The 20,950-nt window shown below is 41.4% G+C and overlaps 1 protein-coding gene across 1 annotated transcript in view; it reads right to left on the minus strand.

Annotated features, from left to right (window-relative positions):
• Positions 1 to 3,134: 3,134 nt before the first annotated feature.
• LOC132111811 (connector enhancer of kinase suppressor of ras 3-like) overlaps positions 3,135 to 20,950 on the minus strand; it is a 121,914-nt gene continuing 104,098 nt past the window's right edge. The window contains exon 24 of the mRNA XM_059519416.1: positions 3,135 to 3,255. Coding sequence (XP_059375399.1) covers positions 3,251 to 3,255 — 5 coding nt within the window. The 3' untranslated portion in view covers positions 3,135 to 3,250. The remainder of the gene's footprint in view (positions 3,256 to 20,950) is intronic.

Genomic DNA, 20,950 nt, shown 5'->3' on the forward strand with positions numbered 1-20,950 from the left:
CTGACATGCGACCACGTACTATGGCACGTTACATTTATATGGATTATTCAGTAATGACATGTCCTTAGGTAGATATTTACGTCACTATTATGTTTAATTAATTTTATGCAAATTTCCAAATCTTCGGCCTTGCCAAAACATTAACGTCTGTACACGAAATAACGCGTACAGATGCAATAACGTGTCTAGGCATTATAACGTCTGTACACGTTACGTGTAATGACATATTTAGTAATACGGCCTTCCATAAGAGACAGACACTTCAACATGGTGTTATGAGTTATTAGCGCGTAATGAAATGCCGCACTCAATGCTTTCAAAAACAAATACATTTACCATTTGATGAATTCTCTCATTTGAGTAGACAACCTACTGAATGTAAAGTTAGCTGCTTCAGTCTTCGGTGCCAGACTCCAGTAAACCCAGGCCTCGGCGGGAACAGAGGTGAGAGGACATGTCGACCAACAAAAATGAAAGAACCATAAAGCATAAATGACTTACATTGTAAGCACATTCCATAAAGTTATTTTACACGTAATGTTAATCACCTTTTTTGAGGAAACCGAATGATGAGAAACTTTAACGCTTCTGTAACTTACATCTCTGCACCTCACGATCAACATTAAACCTGACAAAAACACTCGCAGTCAGTAATTTCTAAATGTGTTCACCACCAATCATATTTTGAGTAAAATTATCAACAAAAATGTTTTTCCAGTGTACTTTTATCAAGGGAAAAGCAATCCAACTTACCGTCTTGGTCGCTCGAGGAAAGAATGTCGTCATCGCCTCGCGAGGCAGCCGTTACTAAGGGGCGGAGTCCAGACAATTCGGCGTTTTTTTTTATTCCGCACTTTTAGTGTAAAAGTGAAATTACACCATATAACAACACTGAACATGATTACTATTTAAAACTGTAGATTTTTAATTAAACTCTTTTGGAATTAATGACTTTTAACACTGCAAATATTACACTGCTGGTTTTACTGAAAGCCCTGTAAGAACCTTGCTATGACTTCGTCTCCGCCAAAAGAAAGACCGCGAACTGGACATTCTTTTCAAATGAAAATCAAGCAGCCAATCAGGGCTGGCTCTTGATATTGTTCCTTAACCTTTCAAAGAAATGGTACATATATGTACCTTTTAATGCTTGGTAACATATATGTACCTTTTTGACCCTCACTCCTGGACACTCCTGGCTTAAAACCTCTGGAATAAACATAGGGACTCAATTGATCTTCTTCTCTTTGCTAGTTAGGAGTTGGTTTAGAAAAAAACAAAACAAAAAAATATGTCTGACAAGTTTGAATGTGCAGTCGTGAATTAAATTTAAGAGTCTGAGTGGTGAGTTTGTACTATTAATGTTTTGAATTCAGTGAATTTTGAATTTTTAAAACACCTTACATGTTCCTGTGGCTCAGTGGTAGAGCACTGTGTTAGCAGTACAATAGGTCATGGGTTCAATTCCCAGAAAACACACATTATAAATAAAAATGTATAGCCTGAAAAACTTCAAAGTTGCTTTGGACAAAAGTGTTTGCTTAATGTAAGCCTCCCACAAAATACTTTTTTTTTCTGACAATTTCTGTCATATGCAAGTTTTTTTATTATGCTAATGTAATTAAATTTTTATATTGTACATTCTGTTGAAAAAAATGTTTTATAAAAATACATTGAAATTGACAACAAAAAATAAAAAATACAGTCAGGTTTTGAGACATCTGATGAAATTTAAATTTAAAATGAAAATATAAAAATGTAATTAATAATTTTTTTTTTTGCAAAGATAAAGGACAAAATATGTTTGCAGTTACATATTAACAAGGTCACAATCAGGTATACTTAAGAAAAATAAGAGTAACAGAAAAAAATCTAGCTTATATTGTTGTGTTACTTTCGTCCCAACCGATGGGGTCGAAAGTAACAATATGCATTTTATGTTCAAAGTGAAATTATACTGGTCTTTCTACATTTCTACAAAATACCACCTGGTATTGATAGACCACACTTCCGAGTTACTGGCCACTGCAGAAATATATCTCTGTCTACAACATTATCTTTTAAAATTATGTTTTTCTGAAAAATGGTACTCGCCCCTGCTCTCCCCTTCACATTCTTTACCATATAAGTTGTAAATTAAAAACATGAGATTTAGTCATTCAGTAGTTGTCGAAATACCACAGAAATTCAGATGTACAAAATAAGATGATTTATTACACGAACAGTACTCACACTTGTGATTCCGAAATTTTAAGCTTCTTACAAAAACAGTTGCATCATACTTTTAATAAATAAAAATATATCTAAACAGATGCATTTACAAATATAGCTGCTATCAGCAATATGGGGCTAAGCCCGAAGGTGGAGCAAGCATAGCAACCACTGTTACTGCAAACAGCAAGCATAACAATCACAGCAAACTCATCAATGCACATCACACTTAATAGTCAAAAGCTTAACAATGTGCATCTCAAAAGCACAAAACATTCTTAAGATATTCTATATAAAAGCACTGCATGTTATGTGTCACGTGGGATTCAAACAACCTGCAAAAAATATGCATGCTAAGCTAACTAGCCTAAGTTGACAAACGCAGGCATGATCAACTCCTTTGAGGTATTTCTTGGGAACAGAAGCAAATATTAAAAATCTGTTCAGTCATTTCTGTGTGGATAATCTCAGGTAAACCTCTGGGACAGATTTGTCCAATTTTTCAAAAGATTTGCAATTTATGACAAATTTCAAAATGGCAGACAAGCAGTTGATCAGGTCTTGGCAAAATTGGTATCACCTGATTCAGCATGACCCAAGGAATACATAAACCTCAAGATCATTATATATATATATATATGACCTGTACTGTACTTTTCAAAATGGACTCTACTGTAATGGGTGGAGTCTTACACAGTGTCTACACCAGATGCAACAGTTGTCGTGTCGTGCCACACTGCTCCGCAAACAACTAAAGTCTGTCTACACTTGATGTGACAAAGCGACCGTTGAAAATTATTAGAAATTTATGTCAGTACGTCCTAAATAGCACGCAGCTATTTATTCAATGTGTGTACACATCCATGTTGAGGGATGGACAGCTGAGGCACTAGGGGCAGTCAAGGGCTCAGTCTGTAGGGGGCAGCTCAGAATAGTCTCCCGCAGCAGAACAGCATTGGTCTCTTTCCACTCCCTGAATTTACTTGCAGTGAGAGTGGAGTCAGCCACTACCTGCTCCAAAGTCAGTAGATCTGCTTCTTTAGCCTAAATGAAACAAAGATCATTTTTATTTAAAATTAATGGTTATCAGTTGGTTGCATGATACAATACAGTGTATTTATAGCACATTATAAACACAAAATTGCTGAAATTAAATTAATATTCACTTCATATTATGTAATATTTACAAAAAAATTACAAAAAATATGTTTTATTCATCCAACTCTGTTGGATTTTGGAATTGACATAGTTCTACCAAAAGTCAATAACATGAAATTTCAAATAATATCTTATCAATTTGCAGCTACCACTAGATAGACAGCAGAAATATGGTGTATGTTTAATTCTGTAAAGATGTTTGCTTTAAAGTAATCTATTGTATAAATTGATATGTGACTTGACTGGAGTTCTGAACTGCAGAGCTTGTGAACATATCTGTGTCGCTATGATCAGATGCACATTTCTTTGTTGCTGTCATCTTTGTTGAGTTTATTAGGGTGGCTTGAGAAAGCCAACCTACTGAAATTATATTTAAATTTATTATTCTTTTTCTGAGACTAAAATGTATATACGCTACTCCTCCTAGAGCTTTCAAGTTAGAGTCAACAAACTCTGTTCATATCTTCAGACTGGTCTGACTCAGGTTGCTGCATCTTTTCTAAATGATCAGACTTATGGATTTCCCAAAAATGACAATCAAATCTTGGTAAAATCCCATATATTTACATTCAAACTATAACTGTCAAAATTCTAATGTGAACACACTGCAGCCCCTTAGACTCAATAAAAGTCCCATTAAAGCAAGTCATGTCACTCGGCAGCCATCTTTAAAATGCCTCTCGGGCATTCAAGTGTGCAGCTTCTATCTCTTTGAATGGGGAAACATCAAATTCTCCAGAACTGTTTACCAAGCTCAACATTAATTTTTTATTAATTTTTTTTTTCTTTTCCAAATAGCATTTAAAAAAGTTTATTTTTCAGGCTAGACCAGCCAGTGCGCATGCACAGTCCTGAGCTCAGGTCTCAGAACACTGATTGTTTCTATAGCAACAGGGACTTCTAACGGCAGCTGCATTGACACGCTGACTTTACTGATTAGCAATTGGCTCTTTTGCTCAGAAGGAGTACTTTTTTCAATAAATCAGCAATATTGAGCATTGCATTTTTCCCTATTCAAAACTATTCGAGTGACACATCTTGGGTATTCTATATGCTGCATCCTAATTGGCATGCTATCCATGGCTGGACTGGCCATTGGGCATACCGGGCATTTGCCCGGTGGGCCGACATGCTTTTTGGACCGATATATCTCATACTCATAATTTTTTTTTTTTTTTTTTTTTAAACGGCCAATAAAATTTGTACATCGGCGGCCCATTCGTTTTGTTTTGTTTTGCTTAATTGGCGGCGCTGGGTTTGTGCCGGTGTAATGCATTGGTCAAAGTCAGTGTTAGTTTTTTTTTCTGACAGACCAGCCCATGAAACAGATCAGCGGCCCATTGGCTCTTTTCTTGATTGACACTGGGCTGGCCCAATCACAACTTTAAACGAGTGAGCGAGCGGCAGCAGTGTCAGTGTGTATCTGTAAAAAAAGATGGAGAAGAAACGCAAGGAATGTGCAGATAAATAGCGTAAAAAAATAGAACCAGGCCCTTAAAGCAGACACTGTAAACTGTGTCAAAATATATGTTTTCTGACCTTCATCAGCTCCTGTGGCAGATGATGATAGTGAGGACGGAGGATCAGGAGAGAGATGAGAAAGTGTAGAGCCTGCGGTAAGCATAACTACTTTCAAAACACTTAGGCCATGTCATGAGTGTAGATTATTTCCACATCTGCATAGTTGACGATTACCGCAATTCACTAGAAATTTAATAAGAGGCGTTTGTAAACCCTGTTTTCCGCCAAAATAAAAGCTTGATGCAGTTTGCGTCAAAATAAAAGATCATGTGCTTATCTCTTTCAAGTATAGAAATTGGTACAACTAATTAAGAAAGTTTCCTTTATTTTTTTGTGCATTTGTTTTACAAAATATGGCTATTACTGTCATTGGATTAATATTATAACTATTAATATTATGTATAGGTGTAATGTAAATAGACACTGTAACAAAAAGAGGTTTGGATTTTTCTTTGTTTAATTTGCACACTGAATATGGGTTGGAGCTTTTAATTTTGAACTCTCAAAGTGCACCAGATTAATGAATTTAACATTAAAATGCACAAAATTTTCTCACGGGGGGCATGCCCCCGAACCCCCCTAGAAGGACCGAGGACACACCACCATAGTTTTAACAAAAATTCTATACGAAACACTAGTATTGCTATGCCAGAGCCGCTTATAGCTTGTTTTAGGATTCACCGGTGTGGAGTATAGTTCAACTGTATTAATAAATATACAATTTTGACTTATTTCATCTGTTAACTCTCACTCGTTCCTATACTCACTCATTACATGGCATTAGTGGTTTTAATGAATAGGAGTTGGTATGCATATAATTAAGGGCGTGCAAAGATGGGTGGTGTTTATGATCATATAGTGGGCCGGTCTGGGCAAAAATGCCCGGGCCGATTTTTTGTCCCAGTCCAGCCCTGATGCTATCCATCCTAAATAGTATTCAAAATTAGAATTAGTATGTCCCAAAATGAGCTTTCCAAAGTTACCTGGATGGTTTACTGCTTCCGGTAGAAATTCAAAGTGCAGATCAGTGCACACTCTAATGGCTAATATTGCCCACAGTACATTGCGTGCCGGACAAGGATTCGATTAGAACTAAAAACTTGCATTAAAAGTGTTAAAAAAGTACAAAGATGGCGAATATGCGAGACCAACAGACAGGGAACAGACAGAAATATAACCTGTTATATTTAATCTGCAGCAACACTGTGAACTTTATAATGATACATTTGGTATTTACCTTTTTAAATACATAATTATGCAAACACATGAGAAGAGTTCTCGGCATGATAAATCAGTGACTGGCAGATCAACGTGTCTCTTCATTTCTCTCCAATACAGTAGGAAATTAAATTAAACAAAATATGGATAATGTTAACTATGACAATATGATTGACAGCCCAGTTTAAATGGTGACAGGATGTACGCAACTACGCAACAAAACATCCATTAAAGATGCAGTTATGACGAAGTAGTATGTCCCAAAGCTAAATGAACACGTTGCTAACGTACTCGGTTACTAACGTAACCTCGGTTCTCTCTAGAAGAGGGAACGAGTACTGCGTCTTAGCTAAGACGCTACGGGAAAAGTCTCTTTTCACGAAATACTGAAGCAAAAAATTATCCTTAATTTTGAATTTTTGTAAAGCTCATTTGCAGCAGTACACAGCCATAGGTGAGACGGCTCGCTCGCTCATTGGCTTGCTCTGCGGCAAGTGCACAGCCTATCGAGCGCAGGCTGATGCAATATCAGACCCGTCGCGCCCTTCATGCCACTTCCCGCCGAAACGGGTGTGGCCCAACCCTATAAAAGGAGCTCGAAAAGGCTGACTCACCTGATTTATTTAATCGCCGAAGCGAACCAGAGTGAATCGTACGCACGGCAGAGAACGCAGTACTCTTCTAGAGAGAACCGAGGTTATGTTAGTAAACGAGTACGTTCTCTTACGAGAGTTCTCTCGTACTGCGTCTTAGCTAAGACGCTACGGGAACCCCATGCAAAACGCCGTGCGCGCAGGGATCACACACCAATGAACCTGAGGCAACGCCCAGGATTTACAGTGCACAGTCACCCGAAGGACTCACAGAGAGTCCAGGACAGGAGAGGGGGGGAAGCCCTCCGTCCCATATCTAGCAGCACCCGTAGATGCGGCAATATAACATCACACAGTCGAGGCAAGGCCTGACCAATGTGGCAATGCGGGTCTTACGCAATACTGCCCATATAACAGTCGGCAGCGCACAATGCTCACGAACTCAGAACTCCCATCAGGGCCCTGATTCGGCTATACCGACAGCAGCCTTGCTTGCAAGGCGGGAACCTCCAGGTTATAGAACCTGATAAATGTAGACGGCGAGGCCCAACCTGCCGCCATATATCCTGCAAGGAAATCCCAGTAGACCACGCCCACGACGACGCGACGCCCCTTGTGGAGTGGGCACTGAAGGCCCCTGGAAGCGTAAGCTAACGCTATGGCGTCAACTATCCATCTGGATAGAGTCTGTCTCGAAACAGCCATTCCCTTGGAACGTCCACTGAACGAGACAAACAGCTGCTCAGTCTGTCGAAAGACAGCGGAGCGAGACACATAAGCTCTTACACATAAGCTCTTTGCCCTAACAGGGCAAAGAAGACTCGAGTCTCCATCCTCTCCTGACACCGACAGGGCAGACAGGGCAATAATCTGAGCCCGAAACGGCGTGTTGAGGGACTTCGGCACATAACCGTGCCTAGGTTTGAGTATGACCCTTGAGTCATTAGGCCCAAACTCTAAGCACGACTGGCTCACAGAGAGCGCGTGCAGGTCACCCACACGCTTCACTGAAGCGAGAGCCAACAAGAATACTGTCTTGAACGACAGATGCTGGAGGCTAATCGATTGGATAGGCTCAAAAGGGGGACCCTTCATGGCCTCCAAAACCGCCGTGAGGTCCCATATAGGGACTGACGGAGGTCTGGGATGATTCAGCCTCCTAGCTCCTCTAAGGAAGCGGATGACCAAATCGTTCCTTCCTATTGACTGACCGAGCGCTGTTTCAGAAAACGCTGCGATGGCCGCCACATAAACTTTGCGCGTGGATGGGGCTCTGCCCCTATCCAACAGCTCCTGTAGGAAGGAGAGAACCTCCGTCACCTCACAACTAAGGGGTGAACATCCCCGAGCTGTGCACCAGCTGGAGAACACAGACCACTTCGAGGCATACAGCCATCGTGTCGAAGGAGCTCTAGCCTGAGTGATGGTATTTAACACTCCCACCGGAGAGATCAGCGGGTAACCACACATGGAGGGACCACAACTCCGGTTGAGGGTGCCAAATCGAGCCCCTGGCCTGCGAGAGGAGGTCCCTCCTCAACGGCACTGGCCACGGGGCGATGTCTGCTAATTGCATCAAATCTGGGAACCATGGTTGGTTCTTCCAAAAAGGTGCTACCAGCAGTATTGAACATCTCGTTTCTCTCACCCGTTCTATCACCTGCGGAAGGAGGGAGACGGGAGGGAAAGCATAAAGCGGGCAGCACAGCCATCTCCGTGACAGTGCGCTTTCGTTCTTGGAAAAGAACGCGGGGCAGTGAGCGTTTTCGTGGGACGCGAAGAGGTCCACCTCCGCCCTGCCAAATCTCTCCCACAACAGCCGGACTGTTTGCGGGTGTAGAGACCATTCGCCCGTGGGAAGGTTGTTTCTGGACAGCCTGTCTGGACCCAGATTCTGTAGCCCAGGCACATGAACTGCCCTCAGCGAGCGCAAGTTGCGCTGAGCCCAAACCAGGAGGTGTTCCGTCAGCCTGTACAGGTTTCGGCACCCGAGACCGCCCTGGAGATTTATGTAGGACACCACAGACATGTTGTCCGAACGGACTAAGACGTGGCAGCCCTTGATTCGGGGACAAAAGCGCGTCAGCGCGTTCTCCACTGCCAGCATTTCCAGACAGTTGATATGTTGGAGCTTTTCCCATTCTTTAATGGGAAAAGCTCCAAAAAGCTCCTTTTTGTTTAAAGCGCTATATAAATAAAATAAAGGTGACATTCTGACCACAGGCCAAAGGGCGGTCTGCCCTCGAGCAGCGCTCCCCATCCCGAAGTGGAGGCGTCCGTCGACACCATCTTCACTTTCGAGGAAGTCCCCAGGCTTACACCTGATTGGTACCAGTCGTTTGCTGTCCAGGGTTTCAGGGCTGTAACACAGCCCTGATCGACCTTGAGACGCAGTCGACCAGGTACCCACGCTTTCAGCCAGATCTGCAGGGGGCGCATGCGAAGCAGGCCCAACTGCAGAACTGGAGATGCTGAGGCCATGAGACCCAGCATCTTCTGATATTCTCTGAGTGAAACGGTCGCGCCGCAGAGGAGAGAACTCGCTGCACACTGAAAGCCCAACGCGCTCTGTGGTGGAACGTGAGTCCAGAGCTATACCCAAAAACAGTATCGTCTGACTGGGGCTCAGCGAACTCTTCATCCAGTTGACACCGAGACCGAGTTCCTCGAGCTGATCGAGTAAAACGGCCCTGTGCTCCACTCGTGATTGAGCCAGAATCAGCCAGTCGTCCAAATAGTTCAGCACTCGCATGCCTCTGAGTCTGAGAGGAGCGAGCGCTGCGTCCATGCACCTCGTAAACATACGAGGAGCTACGGACAAGCCGAACGGCAGGACTGTAAACTGGTATGCCTGGCCCTCGAAGGCGAATCTCAAATATCGCCTGTGACTTGACGCTATCTGTATTTGAAAATACGCGTCCTTCAGATCTATTGACATGAACTCAATAGCTCGCAGTGAGGGCAGCCGCCATCAGCGAGGGCGAGCGCTGCATGGTCCTCACCCAGGCAGGAGACACAGATGACGTGACGGTCTCCTTCGCTGAGCGGGGCTCTGCACGAGCCGCACGAGGGCATCTTTAAAAAGACGCAGCTCTTTTACGAGTGTGCGTCGCAGGGCGAACACACACAAGGATATAAAAAGGATATAGGCACCGGAGAGCGCAGCAGGAATGGCAGTGGAAGGCGGCGAAGGCCAGCAGCTTCAGAAGTGGCTCGTCCCACTGAGATGCCTATCAGACGGCGCTTGCTTCCTTCGTGATCCAGCGATGCGTGAGCTTCGTTGAAGAGATGAAAAATCAGGTGAGTCAGCCTTTTCGAGCTCCTTTTATAGGGTTGGGCCACACCCGTTTCGGCGGGAAGTGGCATGAAGGCCGCAGAGCAAGCCAATGAGCGAGCGAGCCGTCTCGCCTATGGCTGTGTACTGCTGCAAATGCGCTTTACAAAAATTCAAAATTAAGGATAATTTTTTGCTTCAGAATTTTGAGAAAAGAGACTTTTCCCGTAGCGTCTTAGCTAAGACGCAGTACGAGAGAACTCTCGTAAGAGAACTATCTACACTCTACATTAGATTAAACTAGTAGTTGTGCAGATAACTTGATATGTAGAATTTGAATCCCTTGTAAAAAAGTTAAAAGTGATGTGACATACAGCCAACAATGGTGACCCATTCTCAGAATTTGTGCTCTGCATTTGACCCATCCATTTGACCCATCAACAATTCTTGTTGCGCACACTTCGGCTTCACATGTCCTTGTTGACATAAGCAGCAGTGAAATGTGCATGCATTGTTTACATGAAGCGGAAGTGTGCGCATGCATCACGGTACTTTGTTTTCTTTGCACACCAAAGGTATTCTTGTAGCTTTGTGAAATTACAGTTGAACTACTGATGTCACATTAACTATTTTACTGATGTCCTTACTACGTTTCTAGACCTTGCTCGTGATAATACCCTTGCTGTCTATGGGAGGGGCAAAGAGCCCTCAGAATGCATCAAAAATGACCTTATTTTTTGTTCTGTCAAAGGTCTTAGGGGTTTGGAATGACTTGAGGGTGAGTAATTAATGAAAGAATTTTCATTTTTGGGTGAACTATTCCTTTTACTAAGCATGCTGATTATAGCATTATATTTAGAACTACTCCTGTTGTATCAAAGTTTGCAACACTGCATTGTAGCCAAACATAGTCATATCTACTGAGCACACAATTCAACATATACTTTCATAACTAAAGCAGTGAAAACACAATGCAAAAACAGATTTGCTGAGCAGTGTCAAAGTGTGTCAATGATTATAACGGGAAATTGGCAAAAATTAAGAAATCAAATCACAGATAGACTCATGTTGATCTTGAATTGACTGCTCCAGTGTTTCTAAAATGAACTTTTGATTTATTCAGAACGTCTTTGATTGCGTTCTGTATACAGAATAATCAAAATACAAATGTTTTTTTTCTGTACTGTGAGGTTGATTGTTTAGTCACTGACTTGACACACTAATGCATAAATAGCAGTACACCATTTTGCGACAAATTATGGCTGTCCACTCAACGTTCCCCTGAGGCCCCTCACTGGACAATTGTGTTTTTGTGGCGGTGTTAAGGTGTGACAAATATATGTGATAAATAGAGGAAATCCTCCAACTGTCCCTAGAGGGAGTGGTTCCCTTACTCAAGGCATATTAACAGAAAGGAACGACTGTCAATGGTGAAATGTTTTTTTTTTTTTTTAATCTGTTGGTTAGTATTAATTGCATGAAGAAATGGTAAATGGACTGCATTTATATAGCGCTTTCAACAGACCACATGGCCATCCAAAGCGCTTTACAAGTTGCCTCACATTCACCCACTCATTCATACACCGACTGCGGTGTCAGTCATTCAAGGCGCCATCCAGCTCGTCGGGAGCAGCTGGGGTTAGGTGTCTTGCTCAAGGACACCTCGACACTTGGTCAGGTGGAGCCGGTGATTGAACCACCAACCTTCCGGTTTGTAGACAACCTACATGAACCACTGAGCCACTGAAGAAGAATTTTTGAAGTCAAAATAGAGTTTAATAACAGCCACAAGTAAATCCAAGACCAAAAGAGTGAAGGAATACAACCTAACCATAGACGAGAACCGACACACTAAAGGTTAACACACATGAACTTAAATATAATAGCAAACAAGGATGATTAGACACACATACCTGAACTAAATGCCAAAAATCTAATCTGTAACTATGACAACAAATTAGGCAGCAAGTAATGGTACAAACGAAAGCAAAAGTCCATGTGATGTGAGAGTGTGACAGCTCCTGAGCTCATGAATTAGTATATCATCTACACGGATCCTGGCATTGGCTATTGGATCCTGATTTACTTAGACTTAGATCCTTGTGTGCCATTCGGCGCATTGGGCGACAAGTAGGGCTGAAACGATTCCTCGAGTAACTCGATTACAAAAAATGATCGAGGCAAATTCCTCTGCCTCGAAGCCTCTTTTGATTTATTTTAAATCTCACGTCAGGTTCTTTCGCAATGATTTTTTTAATGTGACACAACGCATTTACGTCACCCACAAAGCAGAAAGAGACACAAGCGCTGCGTCCGAAATCGCATACTGCAAGGAGTCAGCAGTGTTTTGATTTGAGGGCGTGGGAAAATGTAAAGAGAACGTCGTGGCGTGTGTCCATTGCAAGATAGAGCTGGCATACCACAACTAGGGCCCTATGATTTCCGCTATGCAGAATACGCGGAAAGAATCGCGGAATCCAGTTATAAAAATGGAATTTACAGTTTAACACGGAATGGCACGGAATTTGCCAAATTTTGAATGAATTAATCAAAAATAGGTCATTGCACTTACATCAAATCATGATATGGACTAATATCTGTAAATATTAAGCCGGAACAGTCTATTTAAATATGAATCCTGCATCTTCTGCGTGTCTCTGTTAATGAATGGAGCAGAAGCTTGACTTCCTTTATCACACAAACTGAAGCGCGTGTGACGCTCCGGTGATTTTAGCATCTGCTGTCTCACTAAATAAGGACGTGAACACATGAACAACATCTCCAGAACTGCTCTGACAGTCACTTCATGAGCATTTGACCATTTGATTCGAGTAAAACTAGCGTCACATCACATACACAGAACTGTAAAGGTACCTCAACCCGTCAAAATAAAAGTCCGGTTTAGTTTAAAGACAAGTATTTGCCAGAGATGTATTACTTTTGTTCAGCAGAATGTACATAGCCTACTACAAAAAAAAAAAATCAAACATTATTTTTTTAAAGGTTTAATCACACAACATTTCTTCCATGTTTTATTTTTAATAGTAAATCCCCTTTGTTCACCAAAAAGTTAAGTTTGCTTAATTTTCAATAATTAAAAGATAAATTAAATTAAAGTTTTAAGTGTTTAATGTTTAATGTGCATCTCAGAAAATGCTTTATTTAAAACCCCAACTGAATGGCACTTAAAGGCACTTAATTCATGTCAACTTTATTTACATTGTTCACAGTACAAGTACAGACAGAGAAACAATGAGTAATAATTAAATGTTTATTTTTGATGTATGCATTGCATTCTATGCATTTAAAAAATAAAAATTATTTTTTTCTAAAAAAGGAAACTTAGTTGTTCATTTTAAGAGACCCAGGAGTCTTATTTTCTCTTGCATAATTAATATTGTGCACTTTAATTAAGCAAAAACACATTTTATCCGATTACTCGATTAATCGATGGAATCTTTGGTAGAACACTTGATTACTAAAATATTCCATAGCTACAGACCTAGCGACAAGCGATCTCCGTCATGCTCAATTGGCTGCAGCGTTCTCAGCTTCGTCCTCATAGAGGTTGATGCCTTTTAGGTCCTGTTGTAATTGAGTGAGTGAAAATGACTGAATGCTATGAGCAGATTTGATGGAAGAGCAGAACAATTAGAGCTTCCACTACAAAGATTTTGACTCGTATAGAAGAGGAGATCAACAAGGATGACACAAATTGTGAGAAATTCAGAGCAGAGAAAGAGCACAGCATAAGACCCCGTGCAAAGGTATGCTGTCCATAATCCATTCAACAAGATAGGGAAAGGTAATGATTCATGACCAAAGAGACTGAGTACTCCATCAGCTGCTGCACTGCACACAGCTTGCCCTACAGTTCCCATAATTTGTGTGACAGCGCAACCCATAAGTCAGAGCATTGTCCCGATTATTCAGTACCTGCATGCAACAAGAAATTGAAAAAATTGGGCAGATATTTTTTGTGTCTTGGTTCAAGACACATAACAAAATTCTTCAGAGTTAAGAGAGTTATTTGTCCACTCTGCAGTCATTGCCATCATCATTCTGTGTGTGAACAAAGCGAAGAAAACAGAAACTTATGGCATGAAGACAAACACTGTGGTTTCATCTGTATCAAGTACAGTAAATATCAAATCAAGAGAATCAAACACAGTGTTGCTGCAGACAGCAAAAAGCATGGACTGAGTGTCCAAGAGGGAAAAAGATTGTATGGTGTTTGATAGATGGAGGTAGTCAACAAAGTTTTGTTCATGAAAGGCTGGTGAGAAGTTGGCTGGGCCATTCAAGGTATTGTTTCAAACTCATGCGGAATGGAAATCACATGTATGGCCTAGAGCTGAAGATCTTTGCCCAAACACGACGGTACCCGATGGGACCCGACGGGTTCGTTCGGGTTTGGGCTTAATTTATATCATCTTACGCGGGCTCGGGCCAGACTCGGGCTTGCGCTCCGGTTTGCGAGGTAAACGAGTGGTCATGTGATGTGTTTCGATTAGCGCGAGAAAGATGCGAAAATGGATGCTGAGTAGGTGATACCGAGGCTTGCCTCTGGCAATTACGTTTTGGTTGCACCAGCAACTAAAGCAAAGTCTGAGGTGTGGAAAAGTTTTGACCATGTTTATAATGAGAATAATGAGTGAATAATGACGCACCATCAGTGAGTGCAGGAACACGCTGAATCCATCTACAGTGGATTCAATAATTTTCCTCCACAAAAACATGTAGGCTTAGCCTAATCTCTGTGAGTAAAGGTTTTTCAAATGATAACTAAATATTAATTGAGTCTTAAATGCATAATGTAAACAGAGTATTTACGCTAATGTTGTCATTTTTCTTTTACTAAATCTCAGCTGCTAGTGGCGAAGCAAATCCGGTGGAGCCTTTATCTTAATTTCGTTATTGCAAAATACCCATCTTAATTAAAAATTTATCTTAATTTAATTTATTAAAAAAGACTCGTTTTTATTGGTGCATGGTCTATTTATAGGCTAAATGAGCCTATGCCTATTTAGAGTGCCGAGATGTTAAGTTGTCACAGAGGACTTATTTTATTTCTTTATTCCAACTTCCAAGTTGTCTAGTCTACGTTAGTTATGAATAAATTATGTTAAAACATGTATAAATGACTCATTCTTGCAAAAGAGCTGTGTGTGTGCGCACATTTGAATAATGTCGGGCTGTAAACGGGTTCTGGCTTTTAAAAAGCTGGCTCAGGCCGAAACCTTTCGGGCTCGGGTCCTGTCGGGCCTAACTTTTATGGCCCGATTACAGCTCTAGTATGGCCATTATTGAATCTCTCTACATCGTCCATGACAAAACACCTAGTATAGAAGAAGTTGAAGCTCTACAGACCTTTGAACAGACAGCGAGCTTTAAATGTGGATGCTACCTAGTGGATTTGCCATGGAAACATGACATAGACACGTCAGAACTTGAAGACAACAGTAACGTTGCAAGAAAAAGGTTTGAAACTCCCAACAAAATATTTAAAACTGACAATGTGCTCTATGAGAGAGATAATGAAGTGATTCAAGAATATTTGAAGCAAGAGATATGTGAAGAGGTAAAGGACACATCAACTGTAGAACAGACTAGCACAGTGCAGTATTACATGCCACACCATCCAGTAATCTGAGATGATAAGCAAACAACCAAACTGAGAATTGTGTTTGATGCTTCTTCATACGAAAGAGGGTTCGGTCTCCCTCAACGATCGTTTACTTATCAGGCCCAACTTAAACCCAGACTTACTTCATATGCTTATTAAATTTCACCTTCACAAAGTTTCCTCCACAGCTGATATTGCAAAGGAATTTTCTGCAAATAGGACTGAAAGAAATGGATAGAGATTTTGTGAGGTTCTTATGGACCTAAGATTCCTCATCGCAGAACCTGGAGCCTTGCATCATGAGAATGAACAGAGTTGTGTTTGGAGTTGCATCTAACCCCTTTCTGTTGACAGTGACAATAAGAACTCATCTCAGACAATGTGAGTCTGAACGGCCATCGACTGTAGCACTATTGCGGGAATCACTGTATGTGGACGATCTCATTGTGAGCTTGTCTAATGTGGATGAAGCTTGTTTTATCTCAACACAAGCAAATGTCATCTTGTCTACTGCAGGAATGGAGCTATGGAAATGGATGACCAACTACTCAACTACTGACCTAAGAACAAAATTGACAAAAGACCAGAATGAAAGCCCAGCAGATTCAGAGACACCCAACACTGCATTGAAAGTGTTGGGATTGATATGGAGGCATGACCATGATGATTTTGTGTTTGACTTGTGGCAAGCGCTGGAAGTTCTGGAAAGGAAAGAGAGTACTAAGAGGAGTGTTCTTCAAATCTCATCACATAAATTTGATCCAATAGATTTCCTAACACCCTATACTATCCATGTAAAATGTCTGTTTCAGGAAATGTGTGAGCGAGGTCTCAAGTGGGATGAAGAACTACCCCCAGATTTAGCCCACAAATGGAAACAGTGGTGTGTTTTGGTGGTGACAAATCGTCAAGGTGAAATAATTTACTGTGCAGTTAGATATCTGCAAGTCAAGAGTAAGACTGCAGAAATGATTTCAACTCTAGTAGCCTCAAAGTCCAGAGTTGCTCCACTAAATAAATTGATGCTTCCTCGACTGGATCTAATGTGAGCTTTGGCTAGCCCATAATCTGTTAAAGGTTCTAAAGATCAGAGAAAACCATCCCCATATGTGGACAGACTCAATGATAGTCTTGAACTAGACCCGTAGTTCGCTGCAGAAATGGAAGCCTTTTATTGAAAATCGAGTGACAGAGATTCAAAGCCTCACTAAACCTGAATCACGGTCACACTGTGATGGCAAACATAATCCAGCAGACCTGCTAACAAGAGGACAATCCGTCAACAGTTTGATTGATAATCAGATGTGGTGGAATGGACCCGAATTTCTCCAGTCAGTGAATCCAGAAGTCTCAGCAGAAGAAGAGCTTCCAGAAGAAGAGGTAAACGCAAAACTCAGATATAAATTCCAAGTCACAGTACAGTTCAGCAGCACAGACAAAAGAGATGTTGCTTGATCTATGCAGATACAGTAAACTCAATACTGTTCTCAGAATAACAGCATGGGTACAAAGATTCCTCACTAATACACGCTCAAGCATAAAGAACCCTGGAGAACTTTCTGCTGAAGAGTTAATGGCACCCTAAGTGTATTGGATCAGAGTTACTCAAGAGGATACATTTGAAAGAGAAATTTAATCGCTCAGGGAAGGACAGAGTGTACAAAAAGACTCAAAGATCAAAGAACTTATACCATTTCTTGATGAGAAAGGCCTGATCAGTGTGGGAAGATGGCTGCAGCTATCTGATCTCAAATTTTGAGAGCAGCACCCATGGATACTAAAGACTAAACACAGGGATTGTGAATTGTTGATTCAAAAGTGTCATGAGAAGGTTTTGTATTCAGGTATAAGAGATATGCTCATTCAGGTCAGAGACAGATTCTGGATCTTAAAGGGTAGACAGCTTGTCGAGCAGATAGTCAGAAGGTGTCCTGTCTACAAGAGGTTTAAGGCTTAACCAGCACAACAGGCTACTGCACCCTTTTGAGAGACAGAGTCATTGAATCACCCCCATTTGAAACCACTGGTGTGGATTTTGCTGGGCTGCTCATGGCGAAGACCAGTTTTATAGCATTTGTGCGGTCCTATACCATCTAAGCTCCTGAAAGAGGTGCTTCCAGAAGTCATAGATCCTCTTCTGACTATTATTAATTCCTCATTGTCATTAGGACATGTCCCCAAAACCTTCAAACTGGCTGCTATTAAGCCTCTCATCAAAAAACCACAACTTGACCCCAAAGAACTAGTTAATTATAGACCAATCTCAAATCTCCCTTTTCTGTCCAAGATACTAGAAAAGGTGGTATCCACACAATTATATTCCTTCTTAGAGAAAAATGGTATATGTGAGGATTTCCAGTCAGGATTTAGACCGTATCATAGTACTGAGACTGCTCTTCTTAGAGTTACAAATGATCTGCTCTTATCATCTGATCGTGGGTGTATCTCTCTGTTAGTTTTATTGGATCTTAGTGCTGCGTTTGACACAATTGACCACAACATTCTTTTGCATAGACTTGAATACTTTGTTGGCATCAGTGGAAGTGCATTAGCATGGTTTAAATCGTACTTATATGACCGCCATCAGTTCGTAGCAGTGAATGAAGATGTATCCTATCGATCAAAAGTGCATTATGGAGTACCTCAAGGCTCAGTACTAGGGCCGCTACTCTTCACGCTTTATATGTTACCCTTGGGAGATATCATCAGGAAACATGGTGTTAGCTTTCACTGTTATGCTGATGATACTCAGCTCTATATTTCTTCACAGCCCGGTGAAACACACCAATTTGAAAAACTAATGGATTGCATAGTCGATATAAAAAACTGGATGACGAGTAATTTCTTACTGCTAAATTCTGAAAAAACAGAGGTGTTAATTATAGGACCTAAAAACTCTGCTTGTAATAACCTAGAACACTGTCTAAGACTTGATGGTTGCTCTGTCAATTCTTCCTCATCAGTTAGGAACCTAGGTGTGCTACTTGATCGCAATCTTTCCTTAGAAAGCCACGTTTCTAGCATTTGTAAAACTGCATTTTTCCATCTCAAAAATATATCTAAATTACGGCCTATGCTCTCAATGTCAAATGCAGAAATGTTAATCCATGCATTTATGACCTCAAGGTTAGATTATTGTAATGCTTTATTGGGTGGTTGTTCTGCACGCTTAGTAAACAAACTACAGCTAGTCCAAAATGCAGCAGCAAGAGTTCTTACTAGAACCAAGAAAGTATGACCATATTAGCCCGGTCCTGTCAACACTGCACTGGCTCCCTATCAAGCATCGCATAGATTTTAAAATTGCTTATTACTTATAAAGCCCTGAATGGTTTAGCACCTCAGTATTTGAATGAGCTCCTTTTACATTATAATCCTCTACGTCCGCTACGTTCTCAAAACTCAGGCAATTTGATAATACCTAGAATATCAAAATCAACTGTAGATGGCAGATCCTTTTCCTATTTGGCGCCCAAACTCTGGAATAACCTACCTAACATTGTTCGGGAGGCAGACACACTCTTGCAGTTTAAATCTAGATTAAAGACCCATCTCTTTAACCTGGCATACACATAACATACTAATATGCTTTTATTATCCAAATCCGTTAAAGGATTTTTAGGCTGCATTAATTAGGTAAACCGGAACCGGAAACACTTCCCATAACAACCTATGTACTTGCTACATCATTAGAAGAATGGCATCTACGCTAATATTTGTCTGTTTCTCTCTTGTTCAGAGGTCACCGTGGCCACCAGATCCAGTCTGTGTCCAGATCAGAGGGTCACTGCAGTCACCCGGATCCAGTACGTATCCAGACCAGATGGTGGATCAGCACCTAGAAAGGACCTCTACATCCCTGAAAGACAGCGGAGACCAGGACAACTAGAGCCCCAGATACAGATCCCCTGTAAAGACCTTGTCTCAGAGGACCACCAGGACAAGACCACAGGAAAAAGATGATTCTTCTGCACAATCTGACTTTGCTGCAGCCTGGAATTGAACCACTGGTTTCGTCTGGTCAGAGGAGAACTGGCCCCCCAACTGAGCCTGGTTTCTCCCAAGGTTTTTTTCTCCATTCTGTCGCCGATGGAGTTTCGGTTCCTTGCCGCTGTCGCCTCTGGCTTGCTTAGTTGGGGACACTTCATCTACAGCGATATCGTTGACTTGATTGCAAATAAATGCACAGACACTATTTAACTGAACAGAGATGACATAACTGAATCCAATGATGAACTGCCTCTAACTATCATTTTTGCATTATTGACACTGTTTTCCTAATGAATGTTGTTCAGTTGCTTTGACGCAATGTATTTTGTTTAAAGCGCTATATAAATAAAGGTGACATTGACATTGACTAGGGCCATAAATTTGGAACTAGTCTCAAATCAAAGTACAGAGAACTTCCTTTTAGCATTAAAGAGGTTAATTGCAAGGAGGGGAATTTTCTCTGCTGAAAGAGGAATAACCTGGAAGTACCTAGTTGAGCAAGCAGTCTGGTGGGGCAGTTTCTGGGAACATCTTGTGGAATCTTGGGGAAATCTTGGGGAAAGCCTTGATAAAATTTTGAAGAGTTAGCTACCATGTTAACTGAAGTGGATTCTGTGCTAAATTCAAGACCCCTCACTTACATTCACAACGAAATGAATGAACCTCAGCCACTGACTCCTGCTCATTTTCTGGTCGGTAACCGACTTACATCTTTCCCACCCAAAACCATTGCATCAATCAACCAACTGCTCAGAGTCAAGAGACCTTGACAAAAAGATGGAAATACAGTCAGAGGCCGTTAAACGAATTTTGGACTCATTGGCGCAGGGAGTACTTGATGAATTTAAGGTCTGCTCAACAATAGATAAACACCACTGCAGAGACACTGAAGGTGGATGAAGCCGTCCTCATAGGAGAGGACAAGATGCCATGACAGACATGGAAGACAAGAAGGATTGAAGATGTTTTCTTCGGGAGAGATGGATTAATATGTGCATGTGCTGTGCGTACTTCCCCATTTCCCATGAGCAGTAGCGTGAGAGATGAGGAAGAGAAGTATGCTGGGATGATTGGCTTGCTGCGAGCAGTCTATGTTTTGTTAAACACTTTATTGTTACTTTGTTTTCTCATAAACTTTGTTCAGTAAAGTTCCCGTAAAACAAGTTGTTCGCCGATTCATTATTTTGCTCCAAACTATATCAGGTCCTCAATGAATGTCTTCCGCCACGTGATCTTGTGGTGTCCTTGCTTCCTCCTTCCTTGCTGGGGGTTCCAAAGCATGGCCATTCGTGGGAAACTGGTTGGCGGCTGCCTGAGAATGTGTCTGGCAAACTGCATTCGAAGCTCGAACACGATTTT

Source organism: Carassius carassius, chromosome 31, assembly GCF_963082965.1.
Source record: "Carassius carassius chromosome 31, fCarCar2.1, whole genome shotgun sequence".
In the NCBI taxonomy this organism is placed as follows: Eukaryota; Metazoa; Chordata; class Actinopteri; order Cypriniformes; family Cyprinidae; genus Carassius; species Carassius carassius.